We start from the raw sequence: 15,495 nt of genomic DNA, 5'->3' as shown, positions 1-15,495 counted from the left end.
GGGGATGTGCCCCCCCCTGGAATCTCAACTACCCCTTTAATGTGGTCATTGAGCCACTTTATACCGTCCTATCGTCTTTTTAATAACCCTGTGTGCCCATGCCCCGTGCCCCTGTGTCTGTGTTTTCAAAAAATAAACCGTTCTTTACTAGTTTCCAGAGCGCCAATTGCCTCTCACGTGACCCGCCGGCTCTCCTCTTCCAATCTGACAGCTGCCTGCAGTGGGTGGGGCCGAAGACATCAGTCGGGAGGGGAGGAGTAGAGGCCCAGAGAAGGAGAGAGGCATCGGGTCACATGAGCGGTGATCGGTGCTCTGAAAACTGCCTATTTTTATAAAACACATACACAGGGGCACACAGGATTATTAAACAGACTGTAGACAGGATATGAAACTTTAAAAGGAACTACAGCACAAGGAGGGGAGGATGCGGGCACTGACACAGGAGCAGACAGGCAGGCAGGAAGGGAGAGGGGAGAGAGGACAGAGGAGGACAGGATGGCTGCGGATGACAGGGGCATGTAGACTGACCACGGTCTCAGGGCTTAGCAGCCATGGTATACCGTGGTCAGTTTACAGAGGGGAGGACATAGCCAGGCAGGATAAGCCAGGTATTTTAGATGATAGAAGGGGCCAAATTATACAGCATAAAGCACTGTACTGTATAACATGCTTTAAGGGAACAGGATCAATATTTTTTTTTTAGGATAACAAACGCTATGAAATAAATTCTGTCATTTCCCCTTTAAAAATAAATACTCGTGAGTCGCGGCTTGCGTGGTGACTGACGTCGCCTTCATTACATTTTCGAAAAGGGGTGGAGCATGGGTGACCCTAAAATGATGCCCCCCCCCCCTGAAAAATGTTCTGCAGACATCCATGGCTTTTGACCCTATATAAATCCTGTATAATAATACAATTCTAAAACAAAATCACAGAGTATTTCACTGCTTAGGCTGAATTTACCTCTTAGTATGGATGCCAATTAATTCAGGAAAAGAAAGATCCAGTAGTTTCTTCTCAGTGTCATCTAGAAAACTAACCCCCTTCCAGTTTATTGCAACAATAAAATGGTTCCTGTTTATACTAGGTCCTGCAAAAGATGTGGGAGATAGTTGAGATGAATAAACATGACAAAGCAAACAATAGATATACTAAAGACTATGGTAGTGTTTTATCTTACCAGAAAACTTAGATGCTTCAAAGAACTTTGAAAACAACAGAGGCCACTGCAGCCATGAATAATCCACCACCGTCTCCTTTACTCCTGGTACCGGAGTCTTACTTGTCACATACTGAGCCTTTAACACATAAACATACTACATACAATCAGTAACTATTCCTCTAAGAAAGCATTTTATGTAGTGCTCCAGCTACTTCCAATTATCTCAGAGGCATAAGGCAGGAATGCCTGTGTGGGAGCTGTACAAGGGGTTACACAGGCATAGAGTAAGCTCCATGACTGGGGTATTGCCCATGTTATGGCTGCCATGACACTCCCTCAAGGACACCACATCATCTTCCCTCTTTACCCCCCCCCCCCAAAGTAATGACTTAGACCACACAACTCCACATTAGGTTTAAAATGGCCATAGCAGCCTTTTTATTAAACAACCATAATTTAACCATGAAATCTCTTCGTTACATAAAATTACATCAAAAATACATTCTTTAGAAAACATATCATAACTAACAGCCTGATGTACTATCTGAACTTTTGAAGGCACCCCTTAAATGACCAACCGGCTGTATCTGGCACCCACTCGCATCTCTTCGGCCCCTAGCCGCAACTACACCTGCTCGGGGACAATTGTTTAACAACACACCAGCTGATACAGCCAAATAATCAATCACCTGTCACTTCTGACACTTAACAGGGCTGGTACACCCATACCGAAGATGGGCCCAACCCATCGTTCTCCAAAGAACAAAACCATCCCCTGCCCTTTAAAACCCATCGACCATTGCCTGCTGCTATGACTAAAAAACTGGCCCCCACCCTATGAAAAAATGAGACACCCCATAACCATGAACCAAAGAAAAAACAACTGAGGGTGGGTGGGAGGCTGAATCTTTTCCCTGCGCTGTCCCCTTGCAACTTATGCCCTGAGCACCACCTCCCATCAGGATACCACCCAGACCACACCCTGCCCCACCCTGTTTTCCCCGAATAAGGTAAGACCTATATTTATATTTATTTTCTTTACATACTCCCACCTATTAACCCCTGTACTGCTGAGCCTAGACTGACAAACATAGTCATGTAGGCCCTCCGTTTAGGCTTTGCCTCTATCTGCAGGCCTGATCTTTCTAGCCAAATGTTTTTGTTAGTTTTAGAATAGGGACCTTTGATTATTATTCAGGTACATGTATAAGAGAGTTCTTCTTGCTGTGTGTCTAACTGATTGATGTAAGCAGGGCTTTCTCCCTCTTCAACTCTGACCTCTGCATGCAACTTCCTTCTCCACTGCCCCCCATCTTCTCCCTTCCTCCTTAAAATTGCAATGCATACTAGCACATTATGTGGCACTTACCCGCAAACGAAGCCTGCGTCGTTTCTGCTGGAGGCCGCATCCATCTTCCCCCTTCTTCCTTCTGCGGACTGCGGACTCTGCGGACTCCAGCTGTGCTACTGGCCAGAGCCGCGTGACGTCACTCCTGCGCATGCGCGCGGGAGCCGCCAGTCATGGCACAGGGCTATAAAGAAACGTCATGGGCGGCCGTTCCCTCAGAGCGCATGGGCCGATGATATCATTGGCTGCATGCAATGCAAATATCTCCTGAACGGTGCAAGTTTAGGAGATATTTACAGTACCTATAGGTAAGCCTTGTTATAGGCTTACCTATAAGTACAAACAGTACAGGGGGGTATACAACCTCTTTAAGCTGAAGCACCCAGCCATCTCTAGTACCTCCCTGCACACTGTAGGGGGCTCTGCCTCTCTCACTGCAGGGAGATCATCCAGCAGGGGTGTCGGAATCTGCACTGCACCCCTGGTACCTGCATCTCCCTTGTTTTCCCCAGCCTGCACTCAGAGGGGGGGCGCTCAGGAGATCAGATCTGTGGAAGCTGTTGGGAGGCTTGTGTTTACAAGTGAGAGTGGTGAGTAGGTAGCAGAAGGCCTGAGCCAGAGGTGGTGAAACTGAGTTCCACCAGGTTCCAGCTGAAAGAAAGCATTGGGTGTAAGAGAGAACAAGCAACATTTATCTATTAGATAGGTGTCAGACAAAACAGAAAGTGTAGAGAGATATCCCCAATAAAAGCACATTTTCTAGTACAATATAAAAGGCTTAGAACCTCTGTAAAAAAAGTTATTGCTGCTTCCATAAAGATGTTCCCTTAGTTCCTGTCGAAATTTGTCAATGTGTCAGACAGTACTTGAAGTAAGCAAAAAAAATTGCTATAACTGAAAAAGATAGCATTAAACATCTCTCAGAGGTTCTAACCTTTCGCCACTTTTTTTGACGCAAAGTTGTACCTAAAGCAAATATGCAAAATTGAGATTATAATAATAATAATAAAAAAAGATGAGTAATTAGAATACAGAAATTGGGAGGAAATTATAGATTTTGTAGTATGTTTTGTTTAATACTCTATGACACTTGGAGAATCCCTAGTTAGTAGTGTTGAGCGAACACGGACTGTACAGTATTATTCGGGTCCGTACCAGATAATTGGATTTTTGCTACCCGGACACGGACCCGAACACTTTACTGTATGTTCGGGTTTAAAATCCGTGTTTGATAATTTTATTTCCTGTTTTGTATGTAATGGCGCGCTTTTAATGGCGGGCTTTCAACAGCCAATCAACAAGCGTTTAACTGGTGTGCCTTAAGCCATCCCAGCCATGCCTACAAATGTATTAGTAGCTGTGATTGGCCATCTGAAGCATGTGACCCATGTCTTTATAAGTTCGAGAGATCCAGCGGGGAGCGTCATTCTGCTGTAGTTTAGGGAGAGAGCACACATCATACGTGCTGGCTGCTGATTAGGGACAGACAGTGAAAAATTATGCCCGAAAAGAATGCAGGGACAGGTCGGAGTGTAGGCAGGGAAAGTTATTTGAGCATTTTAGGGACAGGCTGGAGAGATTAGGCAGGGACAGAACAATCGTCCGTTAGCGATCTACATCGATTTTGCAGTGTGGGGGGTGGTGCAGTGAACGATCTTTTTGCCCTCACTTGAGCCCACTGAGGAGGAGGAGGGAGAAAAAAATATATTTTTATCAGTCTGTTGTGTGCAGCGTTCAGCTATATTTTACTACAGATTGCTGTTCTAATTTGCTATTTAAAAATTACAAAGTTAAAGGGGAATTTCTTTTTTTTTTGCCCTTCATAGCCTGCTTGCTGCTGAGCTGACCGTGACATAAGACACTGCTGTGTTCACATGTGCTATTGAGTGATTTTCAATTTTATATACTTTTTTCTATTCCACTATTCAATATACACCCTTTTGGGTTAAAAAAAATTAAATTGTGGCATAGTCTGTACTAATCTGCTATTTAAAAATTACAAAGTTAAAGGGGAATTTTTTTTTTTCCCTTCATAGCCTGCTGCAGAGCTGACCGTGACATAAGACACTGCTGTGTTCACATGTGCTATTGAGTGATTTTCAATTTTATATACTTTTTTCTATTCCACTATTCAATATACACCCTTTTGGGTTAAAACAAAATAAATTGTGGCATAGTCTGTACTAATCTGCTATTTAAAAATTACAAAGTTAAAGGGGAATTTTTTTTTTTCCCCTACATAGCCTGCTGCAGAGCTGACCGTGACATAAGACACTGCTGTGTTCACATGTACTATTGATTGATTTTCAATTTTATATACTTTTTTTCTATTCCACTATTCAATATACACCCTTTTGGGTTAAAAAAAAATAAATTGTGGCATAGTCTGTACTAATCTGCTATTTAAAAATTACAAAGTTAAAGGGGAATTTTTTTTTTTCCCTTCATAGCCTGCTGCTGAGCTGACCGTGACATAAAACATAAGACACTGCTGTGTTCACATGTGCTATTTAAAAATCACCAATTTTATATCAAATTTTCTATTCCGCTATTCAATCTACACCCTTTTGGGGTAAAAAAAATTAAATTGCGGCATAGTCTGTATCGGTACGTGTGAGATACACCTTCCAAATTTTTGGGGTGCATCTTCCACCGCCAAGGATTGCAGGGTGCTTCAGTTTGCCTCCTGTTCCGAACTCCTCCTACTCCTCATCCTGCCTGTAGGGTACAAAAAATTGTAATCGGGGTCTAGTCTGGGTCTGTACGTGTGAGATACACCTTTTTATATCATATTTTCTATTCCGCTATTCAATCTACACCCTTTGGGGTAAAAATAATTAAATTGCGGCATAGTCTATCAGTACGTGTGAGATACACCTTCCAAATTTTTGGGGCGCATCTTCCACCACCGAGGATTGCAGGTTGCTTCAGTTTGTCTCCTGTTCCGAACTCCTCCTACTCTTCATCCTGCCTTTAGGGTACAAAAAATTGTAATCGGGGCCTAGTCTGGGTTTGTACATGTGAGATACACCTTTTTATATCATATTTTCTATTCCGCTATTCAATCTACACCCTTTTGGGGTGAAAAAAATTGAATTACAGCATAGTCTGTATCGGTACGTGTGAGATACACCTTTCAAATTTTTGGGGCGCATCTTCCACCGCCGAGGAGTGCAGGGTGCTTCAGTTTGCCTCCTGTTCCGAACTCCTCCTACTCCTCATCCTGCCTGTAGGGTACAAAAAATTGTAATCGGGGCCTAGTCTGTGTTTGTACGTGTGAGATACACCGTTTTATAAAATTTTTCTATTCCGCTATTCAATCTACACCCTTTGGGGTAAAAAGAATTAAATTGCGGCATAGTCTGTATCGGTACGTGTGAGATACACCTTCCAAATTTTTGGGGCACATCTTCCAACGCCGAGGATTGCAGGGTGCTTCAGTTTGCCTCCTGTTCCGAACTCCTCCTACTCCTCATCCTGCCTTTAGGGTACAAAAAATTGTAATCGGGGCGTAGTCTGGGTCTGTACGTGTGAGATACACCTTTTTATATCATATTTTCTATTCCGCTATTCAATCTACACCCCTTGGGGTAAAAAGAATTAAATTGCGGCATAGTCTGTATCGGTACGTGTGAGATACACCTTCCAAATTTTTGGGGCGCATCTTCCACCGCCGAGGATTGCAGGGTGCTTCAGTTTGCCTCCTGTTCCGAACTCCTCCTACTCCTCATCCTGCCTGTAGGGTATAAAAAGTTGTAATCGGGCCTAGTCTGGGTCTGTACGTGTGAGATACACCTTTTTATATCATATTTTCTATTCCGCTATTCAATCTACACCCTTTGGGGTAAAAAGAATTAAATTGCGGCATAGTCTATCAGTACGTGTGAGATACACCTTCCAAATTTTTGGGGCGCATCTTCCACCGCCGAGGATTGCAGGGTGCTTCAGTTTGTCTCCTGTTCCGAACTCCTCCTACTCCTCATCCTGCCTTTAGGGTACAAAAAATTGTAATCGGGGCCTAGTCTGGGTCTGTACGTGTGAGATACACCTATTTATATCATATTTTCTATTCCGCTATTCAATCTACACCCTTTGGGGTAAAAATAATGAAATTGTGGCATAGTCTGTATCGGTACGTGTGAGATACACCTCCCAAATTTTTGGGGCGCATCTTCCACCGCCGAGGATTGCAGGGTGCTTCAGTTTGCCTCCTGTTCCGAACTCCTCCTACTCCTCATCCTGCCTGTAGGGTAAAAAAATTGTAATCGGGGCCTAGTCTGGGTCTGTACGTGTGAGATACACCTTTTTATATCATATTTTCTTTTCCGCTATTCAATCTACACCCTTTGGGGTAAAAATAATTAAATTGCGGCATAGTCTGTATCGGTACGTGTGAGATACACCTTCCAAATTTTTGGGGCGCATCTTCCACCGCCGCGGATTGCAGGGTGCTTCAGTTTGCCTCCTGTTCCGAACTCCTCCTACTCCTCATCCTGCCTGTAGGGTAAAAAAAGTTGTAATCGGGCCTAGTCTGGGTCTGTACGTGTGAGATACACCTTTTTATATCATATTTTCTATTCCGCTATTCAATCTACACCCTTTGGGGTAAAAAGAATTAAATTGCGGCATAGTCTGTATCGGTACGTGTGAGATACACCTTCCAAATTTTTGGGGTGCATCTTCCACCGCCGAGGATTGCAGGGTGCTTCAGTTTGCCTCCTGTTCCGAACTCCTCCTACTCCTCATTCTGCCTGTAGGGTACAAAAAATTGTAATCGGGGCCTAGTCTGTGTTTGTACGTGTGAGATACACCTTTTATATCATATTTTCTATTCTGCTATTCAATCTACACCCTTTGGGGTAAAAAGAATTAAATTGCGGCATAGTCTGTATCGGTACGTGTGAGATACACCTTCCAAATTTTTGGGGCGCATCTTCCACCGCCGAGGATTGCAGGGTGCTTCAGTTTACCTCCTGTTCCGAACTCCTCCTACTCCTCATCCTGCCTGTAGGGTACAAAAAATTGTAATCGGGGCCTAGTCTGTGTTTGTACGTGTGAGATACACCGTTTTATAAAAATTTTTGTATTCCGCTATTCAATCAACACCCTGTGGGGTAAAAACAATTAAATTGCGGCATAGTCTGTATCGGTACGTGTGAGATACACCTTCCAAATTTTTGGGGCGCATCTTTCACCGCCGAGGTTTGCAGGGTGCTTCAGTTTGCCTCCTGTTCCGAACTCCTCCTACTCCTCATCCTGCCTTTAGGGTACAAAAAATTGTAATCGGGGCCTAGTCTGTGTTTGTACGTGTGAGATACACCGTTTTATAAAAAAATTTCTATTCCACTATTCAATATACACCCTTTTGGAGTGTAAAAAATTAAATTACGGCATAGTCTGTATCGGTACGTGTGAGATACACCTTTTTAATTTGTTTGGCGCATCTCCTTCCACTGCCGAGGATTGCAGGGCGCTTCAGTTTGCCTCCTGTTCCAAACTCCTCCTACTCCTCTTCCTCATCCTCCCTTTAGGGTACAAAAAATTGTAATCGGGGCCTAGTCTGTGTTTGTATGTGTGAGATACACCGTTTTATAAAAAAAATTCTATTCCGGTATTCAATATACACCCTTTTGGAGTGTAAAAAATTAAATTACGGCATAGTCTGTATCGGTACGTGTGAGATACACCTTTTAAATTTGTTTGGCGCATCTCCTTCCACCGCCGAGGATTGCAGGGCGCTTCAGTTTGCCTCCTGTTCCGAACTCCTCCTACTCCTCATCCTGCCTGTAGGGTACAAAAAATTGTAATTGGGGCCTAGTCTGTGTTTGTACGTGCGAGATACACCGTTTTATATCCTTTTTTCTATTCCGCTATTTAATATACACCCTTTTTGGGGTGAAAAAAATTAAATTGCGGCATACTTTGCATATTTGACTGTGACACCCGTTGTATTTGTATACTGTTTTTCTATTCCGCTATTTAATAAACACCCTTTTGGGGTAAAAAAAATTAAATTGAGGCAAAGTTTGCATAGTTGACTGTGAGATAAACCCGTGCGATACTGTTGTTGTTTTGTTCTGCTATTCAAAAAACACCTTTCTAGGGCAAGATCATAAATTACAGAAATATGAGGAGACCGTCAAATAGGGGCCGTGGCCTGGGTCGTGGTGCTGCTGGTAGAGCTCCTGTTGCAAGGAGAGGACGTGGTCGATCTGTGCCAGCTACATGCACAAGTGAAACACCTTCCTCAAGTGTGAGTAGGCGACAGAACCTGCAGCAGTATTTGGTAGGGCATCATGCGCCTCTACAAGTGTTGAGGCCAGAACAAGTAGAGGCGATAGTAGATTGGTTTGCTGCTGACAGTGCCTCCAGTTCCTTCACATTGTCTCCCACCCAGTCTACTGCAGAAAGGTCAGAGTTGGCACCTGCAGCCGATGTCCAACCGTCTTTCACCTCACCCCCTTGCAAATCAGGCAAGCAGTCTGAGCCCCAAGTCATGCAGCAGTCTCTTCTTCTTTTTGATGACTCTGTCAGCAGGGTTTCCCAGGGCCATCCACCTAGCCCTGCCCCAGAAGTGGAATAGATTGAGTGCAGCGATGCCCAACCACTTATTTCTCAAGATGAGTACATGGAAGGACCATCGCAGCACGTCCCCGATGATGACGAAACGCAGGTGCCAACTGCTGCGGCACTCAGAATTGTGGAGACCGACAAGGAGGGCAGGGGTGAAGACTGGGTGGAAGATGATGTGGAGGACGATGAGGTCCTCGACCCCACATGGAATGAAGGTCATGCAGGTGACCTGAGTAGTTTGGAGGAAGTGGTCGCACAGAGCCACCAGCACAGCAGAAGCAGGGTGCAGGGTGCAGAAGCGGAGCGGCCATGCCCTAGACACTACGCCTGCTACTGCCCAACGCAGCAAGGGACCGAGCGCACCAAAGCCAGCTCAAAGGAGTTCTCTAGCCTGGAAGTTCTTCAGAAAATGTGCTGATGACAGGACACGAGTGGTTTGCACCCTGTGCAATCAGAGCCTGAAGCGAGGCATAAACCTTCTCAACCTGAGCACAACCTGCATGATCAGGCATCTAAGTGCAAAGCACGAGCTGCAGTGGAGTAGACACCTTCAAAACCAAGAAAGGTCTCTGGCTCCTCCTGCTTCCTCTTCTGCTGCAGTCTCTGCCTCTTCATCCACCCCTGTAGTGATACCGGCACCTGCCTCCCCGCAAACAGACGATCTGTCAGCAACACCACCACCTGGGTCACCAACCATCTCCACAATGTCCCGTGGAAGCGTTCAGCTTTCCATCTCCCAAACACTTCAGAGGAAGAGGAAGTACCCCCCTACCCACCAGCGATCCCTGGCCCTGAATGCCAGCATTTCAAAATTCTTGGCCTTTGAAATGCTCTCATTCCGTCTGGTGGAGACGCACAGTTTTAAAAGCCTTATGTCGGTGGCTGTCCCACAGTACGTCGTGCCCAGCCGCCACTACTTTTCCAGGCAAGCCATCCCTTCCCTGCACAACCAAGTGGGGGAAAAAATCAGGTGTGCACTGCGCAACGCCATCTATGGCAAGGTCCACCTAACTACCGATACGTGGACCAGTAAGCACGGTCAGGGGCGTTATATCTCCCTAACGGCACACTGGGTAAATGCAGTGGCGGATGGGCCTGAGGCGGATAGCAATTTGGCGCATGTCCTTCCACCACTGAGGATTGCCGGGCACTTCAGTTTGCCTCCTGTTCCTAACTCCTCCTACTCCGCTTCCTCATCCTCTACCGCCTCCTCATCCGGTCAGCGTAACACCTTCACCACCAACTTCAGCACAGCCAGGGGTAAACGACAGCAGGCAGTTTTAAAACTTGCCTGTTTGGGGGAAAAACCACACACCGCGCAGGAGTTGTAGAGGAGCATGGAACAGCATACAAATGAGTGGTTGCTGCCAGCGAGCCTCAAGCCTGGCCTGGTGGTGTGCGATAACGGGCGAAATCTAATAGCAGCTCTGGGCCTAGCCGGTTTCCGTTGCCTGGCGCATGTGCTGAATTTGGTGGTGCAGAGGTTCCTTAAAAATTACCCCGATATGTCAGCTGCTGCAGAAAGTGCGGGCCGTCTGTGCGCACTTTCGGCGTTCTCACTCTGCTGCTGCTCGCCTGTCAGCGCTGCAGCGTAACTTCGGCCTTCCCGCTCACCGCCTCATATGTGATGTGCCCAAAAGGTGGAACTCCACCTTGCACATGCTGGAAAGACTGTGCGAGCAGCAGCAGGCCATAGTGGAGTTTCAGGTGCAGCACGCTCTGCGGAACAGCACCACTTCACCACCAATAACTGGGCCTCCATGCGAGACCTGTGTGCCTTGTTGCGCTGTTTTGAGTACTCCACCAACATGGCCAGTGCCGATGACGCCGTTGTCAGCTTAACTATCCCACTTCTATGCCTCCTTCAAAAAACGATTCGGGCGATGATGGAAGAGGATGTGGCACAGGATGAGGAGGAGGAGGATGAAAAGGTAACATTTCCAAGGCTTTCAGGGCAGTCATTCGCAAGTGGCTCCGAGGGTGGGTTCCTGCACACACAAACGCCAGGTACACAATTGTCCAGCAGGGGCACAGTTCTGGAGGATGAGGAGGATGAGTGTCACAATCTGAATGGAGGCCTAAGTGCAGAGAGGGCTTCCCTTGCAGCTCAGTGCGAGTCACCCCTGGAAGTGGTACAGGAGGTGAAGCGTCCCAAGTAGCACAGGTCGCCTGTGGTGAACACCAGATGATTTCAGGAACTCTGGGTAAGGCAGGCAACTAGAGGAGTAGTAAAAGCCAGGCCGAGGGTCAAACACCGGTGATCAGTCCAAGAACAAGGTAAGTAGCAGAACAGGGACGAACCGGGGTCTTACACAGGTAAGCAGGCAGAAACAGAGTCCTTAGGCAAGCTGGGGTCATACACTGGGAAAACAGGCAGGTAGTAGCAAGAGCAAAGTCCGAGAGGCAAGCCGCGGGTCAAACACCAGGAGGAGATCAGATGGTTCAGAAACAAGCCGGGTCACAACAGGAAGTCCAAACAGGAAACAGGAAGCACAGGAACACAGGAAGCTGAGAGATAATCCAGCAATGAGTCTGCTCCTATGGCCACCTTTTATAGGCCAGCAGAGGGCAGTGTCCATTGAGGCTGGAACGACCATTGCTATTACTGGCAATGTTGCCAGTTCTCCTACGGCCATTTCCCTGACGGGCCAGCAGAGGGCTGTGTCGATTGAGCCAGGAGCGTCCATGACTTGTACTGGCAGAAATGCCAGTACGGCTGTATCCCTGACAATGAGGAGGAGGAGATGGAGGAGGAGATGGAACCATGTTCACAGCAGGGTGGCACCCAGGCCAGCTCATGGCCATCACTGGTGCATGGCTGGGGGGATACAGAGGACACAGACGATACACCTCCCACAGAGGACAGCCTTTCGTTGCCTCTGGGCAGCCTGGCACACATGAGCGATTACATGCTGCAGTGTCTCCACAACGACCGCCGAGTTGCCCACATTCTAACTTGTACTGGGTGGCCACGCTGCTGGATCCCCGTTACAAGGACAACGTACCGTCCTTAATTCACTCACTGGAGCGCAATCGCAAGATGCGCGAGTACAAGCGCACGCTGGTAGACGCGATGCTGCTGGCATTCCCACCTGACAGCGGGGCCACAGTGGAAGCACAAGGCCAAGGCAGAGGAGGAGGAGGAAGAAGTCGCCAACGCAACCAGGGCACCGCCAGCACCTCAGAAGGCAGGGTTAGCATGGCCGAAATGTGGAAAAGCTTTGTCAGTACGCCACAACAAACAGCAGCACCAGCAGCTCATATGGAACGTCTTAGCAGGAGGCAGCATTTCACCAACATGGTGGAGCAGTATGTGTGCACACGCCTACATGTAGTGAATGGCGGGTCTGCCCCCTTCAACTTCTGGGTCTCCAAATTGGGCACATGGCCTGAGCTTGCCCTTTACGCCTTGGAGGTGCTGGCGTGCCCTGCAGCCAGTGTATTATCTGAACGTGTATTTAGCACGGCTGGGGGCGTTATCACAGACAAGCGCAGCCGCCTGTCCAGAGACAATGTGGACAAGCTCACGTTCATTAAAATGAACCAGGCATGGATCCCACAGGACTTTTCCGTACCTTGTGCAGAATAGAGATGGATACCGACCTTACCCAGCCATTGTTATATTTTTGATCTTTCTCACTCTTTTGGGGTGTACCCTAATTTTAAATGACTGAAAAAAAGCAGTGTTGGCTACCTCGTCCCCCTCCACCACCGCTTCCACCTACACAGCCACACCCACCGCCACCTCAACCTCCCTCCTACTCCATATGGGCCAAGTCCTTCACAGATGAAGAAAATTGTTTTATTTTTCCGTTTTTTTATGTTGTTTTAAAGCGGAGTTCCACCCTGGAATTTTTTTTTTTTTTTAAAAATACCCCCGGGACAGTCAGGGCTAGTGCATTCCACAATGGCTAGCCTCTGATCTGTCCCGGGTTGCACTTACCTGTTAGGACAAATACCTTGAAAAAGTCTTGTCCAGCGCTGCCATCTCAGGTGTGGGCAGCTTGAAGCCAGCGCGATCTTCTTCGGCGTCCTCTTCCTTCTTGTTCGGTCCCACGATGCCCTGCGCCGGCCCCGCCGTCACTTCCGGGCGCGCGCGTCATCCCTCCACAGCTTCTGGGCATGCCCAGAAGCTGTTTAGAAGGGAATGACGTGCGCGCCCCGGAACTGACGTCGGGGCCGGTGCAGGCGCAATGATTCCTGGGAGCGATGACGTTCAGCTCCCAGGAATCATTGCAAAGCCAGGAAGTGACGACAGGCCGCGGCCGAGGAAGGAGGAAGAAGGAAGTAAGGTAAGTATATTTTCTTCTCTACGAGGTAAGTAAAAAAAAAAAAAAAAATGCGATTATCCATTAGTTTTTCAGGTGACCCGGAGCGAGAAGATGGAGGTAAGTATAAAATTAGGGTGGAACTCCACTTTAAGTTATTTCCCTATCCACATTTGTTTGCAGAGCACTTGCCATGCTCTTAACTACATTTTGCTGCCATTTGCAGCACTCTAGCCCTTTCCATTGGTGTTTTAGAGCCATTTTAGTGCCTGAAAGTTCGTGTCCCCATTGACTTCAATGGGGTTCGGTGTCCGGGCAAGTTCGGAAAAAGTCCGGGACACGGACCCGGACTTTTTTTTCAAGTTCGGCCGAACCCGCCGAACATGGACATCCAGGTGTCCGCTCAACTCTACTAGTTAGTACTTTAGACCGAATGGCTTTGCTGCAAGGAGAGGAGACTCACAAGGTTGTTCTTGGGGTAGACCTTGCTATTGGAGAATACTGCAGATGACCACTCTCAGTAATTTCTTTAATACCCATTTGACACTGAACTGTCTATATCTTCTTTAACTCCTTTAGGAAAACTCTGACCTTGCAGATAAAAAGCATTGTGTAGTGAGAGGGTGCTGAGAGTGGACAGCATAGGTTGGACAGGGTAGGGCACAAGGTGAGGTTGGCAAAGTGGGGCTAAAGGTGTTGTGAGCAGAAGATCGAACAAAAAGAGAGTATTAAGTGAACAGAGTGGAGTGGAATGAAAATCATATATACAAAGTGGGTGTAATACGAAACAAACAGAGGGTTAAATATGATGAGAAAGAAGTGAAAGGAATATGGAGGGAATACAGCTGGTGGAAGATGGGGTGAGCAGAAAGTTTGGGCAGAGAGTGGTTAGACACATATTGAGGATTACAACACAGCAGGGTGTAGCTTTATAAAAGATTGGTGCATAGCAGACGCAGCAATTAAATGAGCAGGAAATCACAGTTAAAGTATAACTAAAGGCAAAACTTTTTTTTTTTTTTTCGTTTTGGAAATGGTGGAGAGGGATTAGAATGCTTGTCAGTTTTTATTGCTGTCTGTGCCCCCATTAGCGAGATTGATCTTCTCTATTTGTCCTGTTTACCATTAGCATTGAAAGTGAAAGTAAAATAGAATCCCAAATTTTGGGTTGTCCCTTGAAAAGTAATATTGGAAAATCTTCCAATGGGGACACTAGTTCTGGTGACCTGGGGATCCCCAAGGAATTCCCTAATTTGCAGGGATTTCCTCCCACTTCCTGTTTTGCTATGGGACAGGAAGTGAATTGAAATCTCCGCAATGGGACACAGATGGCTGAAAAAAATATCTGACAGAGGTTATAAGCCTCCCTTGCTCTATCCAAAATGGTAAAAAGTTTTGCCTATAGTTCTACTAAGACTAAGACTAAGACTGAAAGCAGATATCACAAATAGTGAACATGAGAATCTAATCCTGGAAAAGTAATAACCTCCCCTTTGATAGGCCTTTCATGCACTCATTAACAAATATGTAAACCTAACATTTATTGTTCCTGATATGTACCTGCTGTACCATGTACTTGTATAACAAAGTATCCTGTTCTCTTTGTATTGCTCCCTTTTTGTAAAATCCCTGGTGTTCCTGCCAGTCCCTCCGCTTTCCTATTAACAATTGACCAAACTGGGCATGTAAGCACAGCGTGGTCAGTTCTCTAGCTGTGCTGGGAACTGAGCCTGATGTCCTCCAGTGATCAGATTTGTTCTGACACCCCCTCCCCCGCACAGCCATTCACTGGGAAGACCGGTGTGCTGCTGGTTTGCCTACATTTCTATCTTAAACTGAATGGGTTATTTTCCAAAGTAAGAGTTTACATATACTTCATGTTTCATACTCATCTTAAGCATTTTTCCTTTTTACATTTTAACTTACTGGGCAGTGGGGATAAACATCACTACTAACGGGGGGGGCGTGGTTCGTCAATGGCGCCGTGAGAGGCCGGGCAGCGAGGAGCTCTGCGTGGTGGATGAGAGCGCTGTGCAGTGAGTGAGTCGGCTCTCCCCCCTCCCTCCCTCGCTAGGTGCAGAGCGGGGCCCGAGGCTCATGGAAGCCAGCAATAGGGAAGCTCAGGCTCGGTGAGCCATAAAGCG

The 15,495-nt window shown here is 46.7% G+C and overlaps 1 protein-coding gene across 1 annotated transcript in view; it reads right to left on the bottom strand.

The window, feature by feature from the left end:
* The window catches only part of MYO7B (myosin VIIB), a 545,169-nt gene that overhangs the window by 135,082 nt on the left and 394,592 nt on the right, over positions 1-15,495 (bottom strand). Inside the window, exons 32-33 of the mRNA XM_082249873.1 lie at positions 1,181-1,298; positions 964-1,090 (exon numbers count right to left, since the gene is read on the bottom strand). Of these exons, the coding sequence (XP_082105999.1) occupies positions 964-1,090; positions 1,181-1,298 (245 nt within the window). The remainder of the gene's footprint in view (positions 1-963; positions 1,091-1,180; positions 1,299-15,495) is intronic.

This window comes from Pelophylax lessonae (genome assembly GCF_965119305.1).
Source record: "Pelophylax lessonae genome assembly, chromosome: 3".
In the NCBI taxonomy this organism is placed as follows: Eukaryota; Metazoa; Chordata; class Amphibia; order Anura; family Ranidae; genus Pelophylax; species Pelophylax lessonae.
The sequence above is the reverse complement of the archived record's forward strand: the minus strand, read 5'-3'. Positions and strand labels throughout refer to the sequence as shown.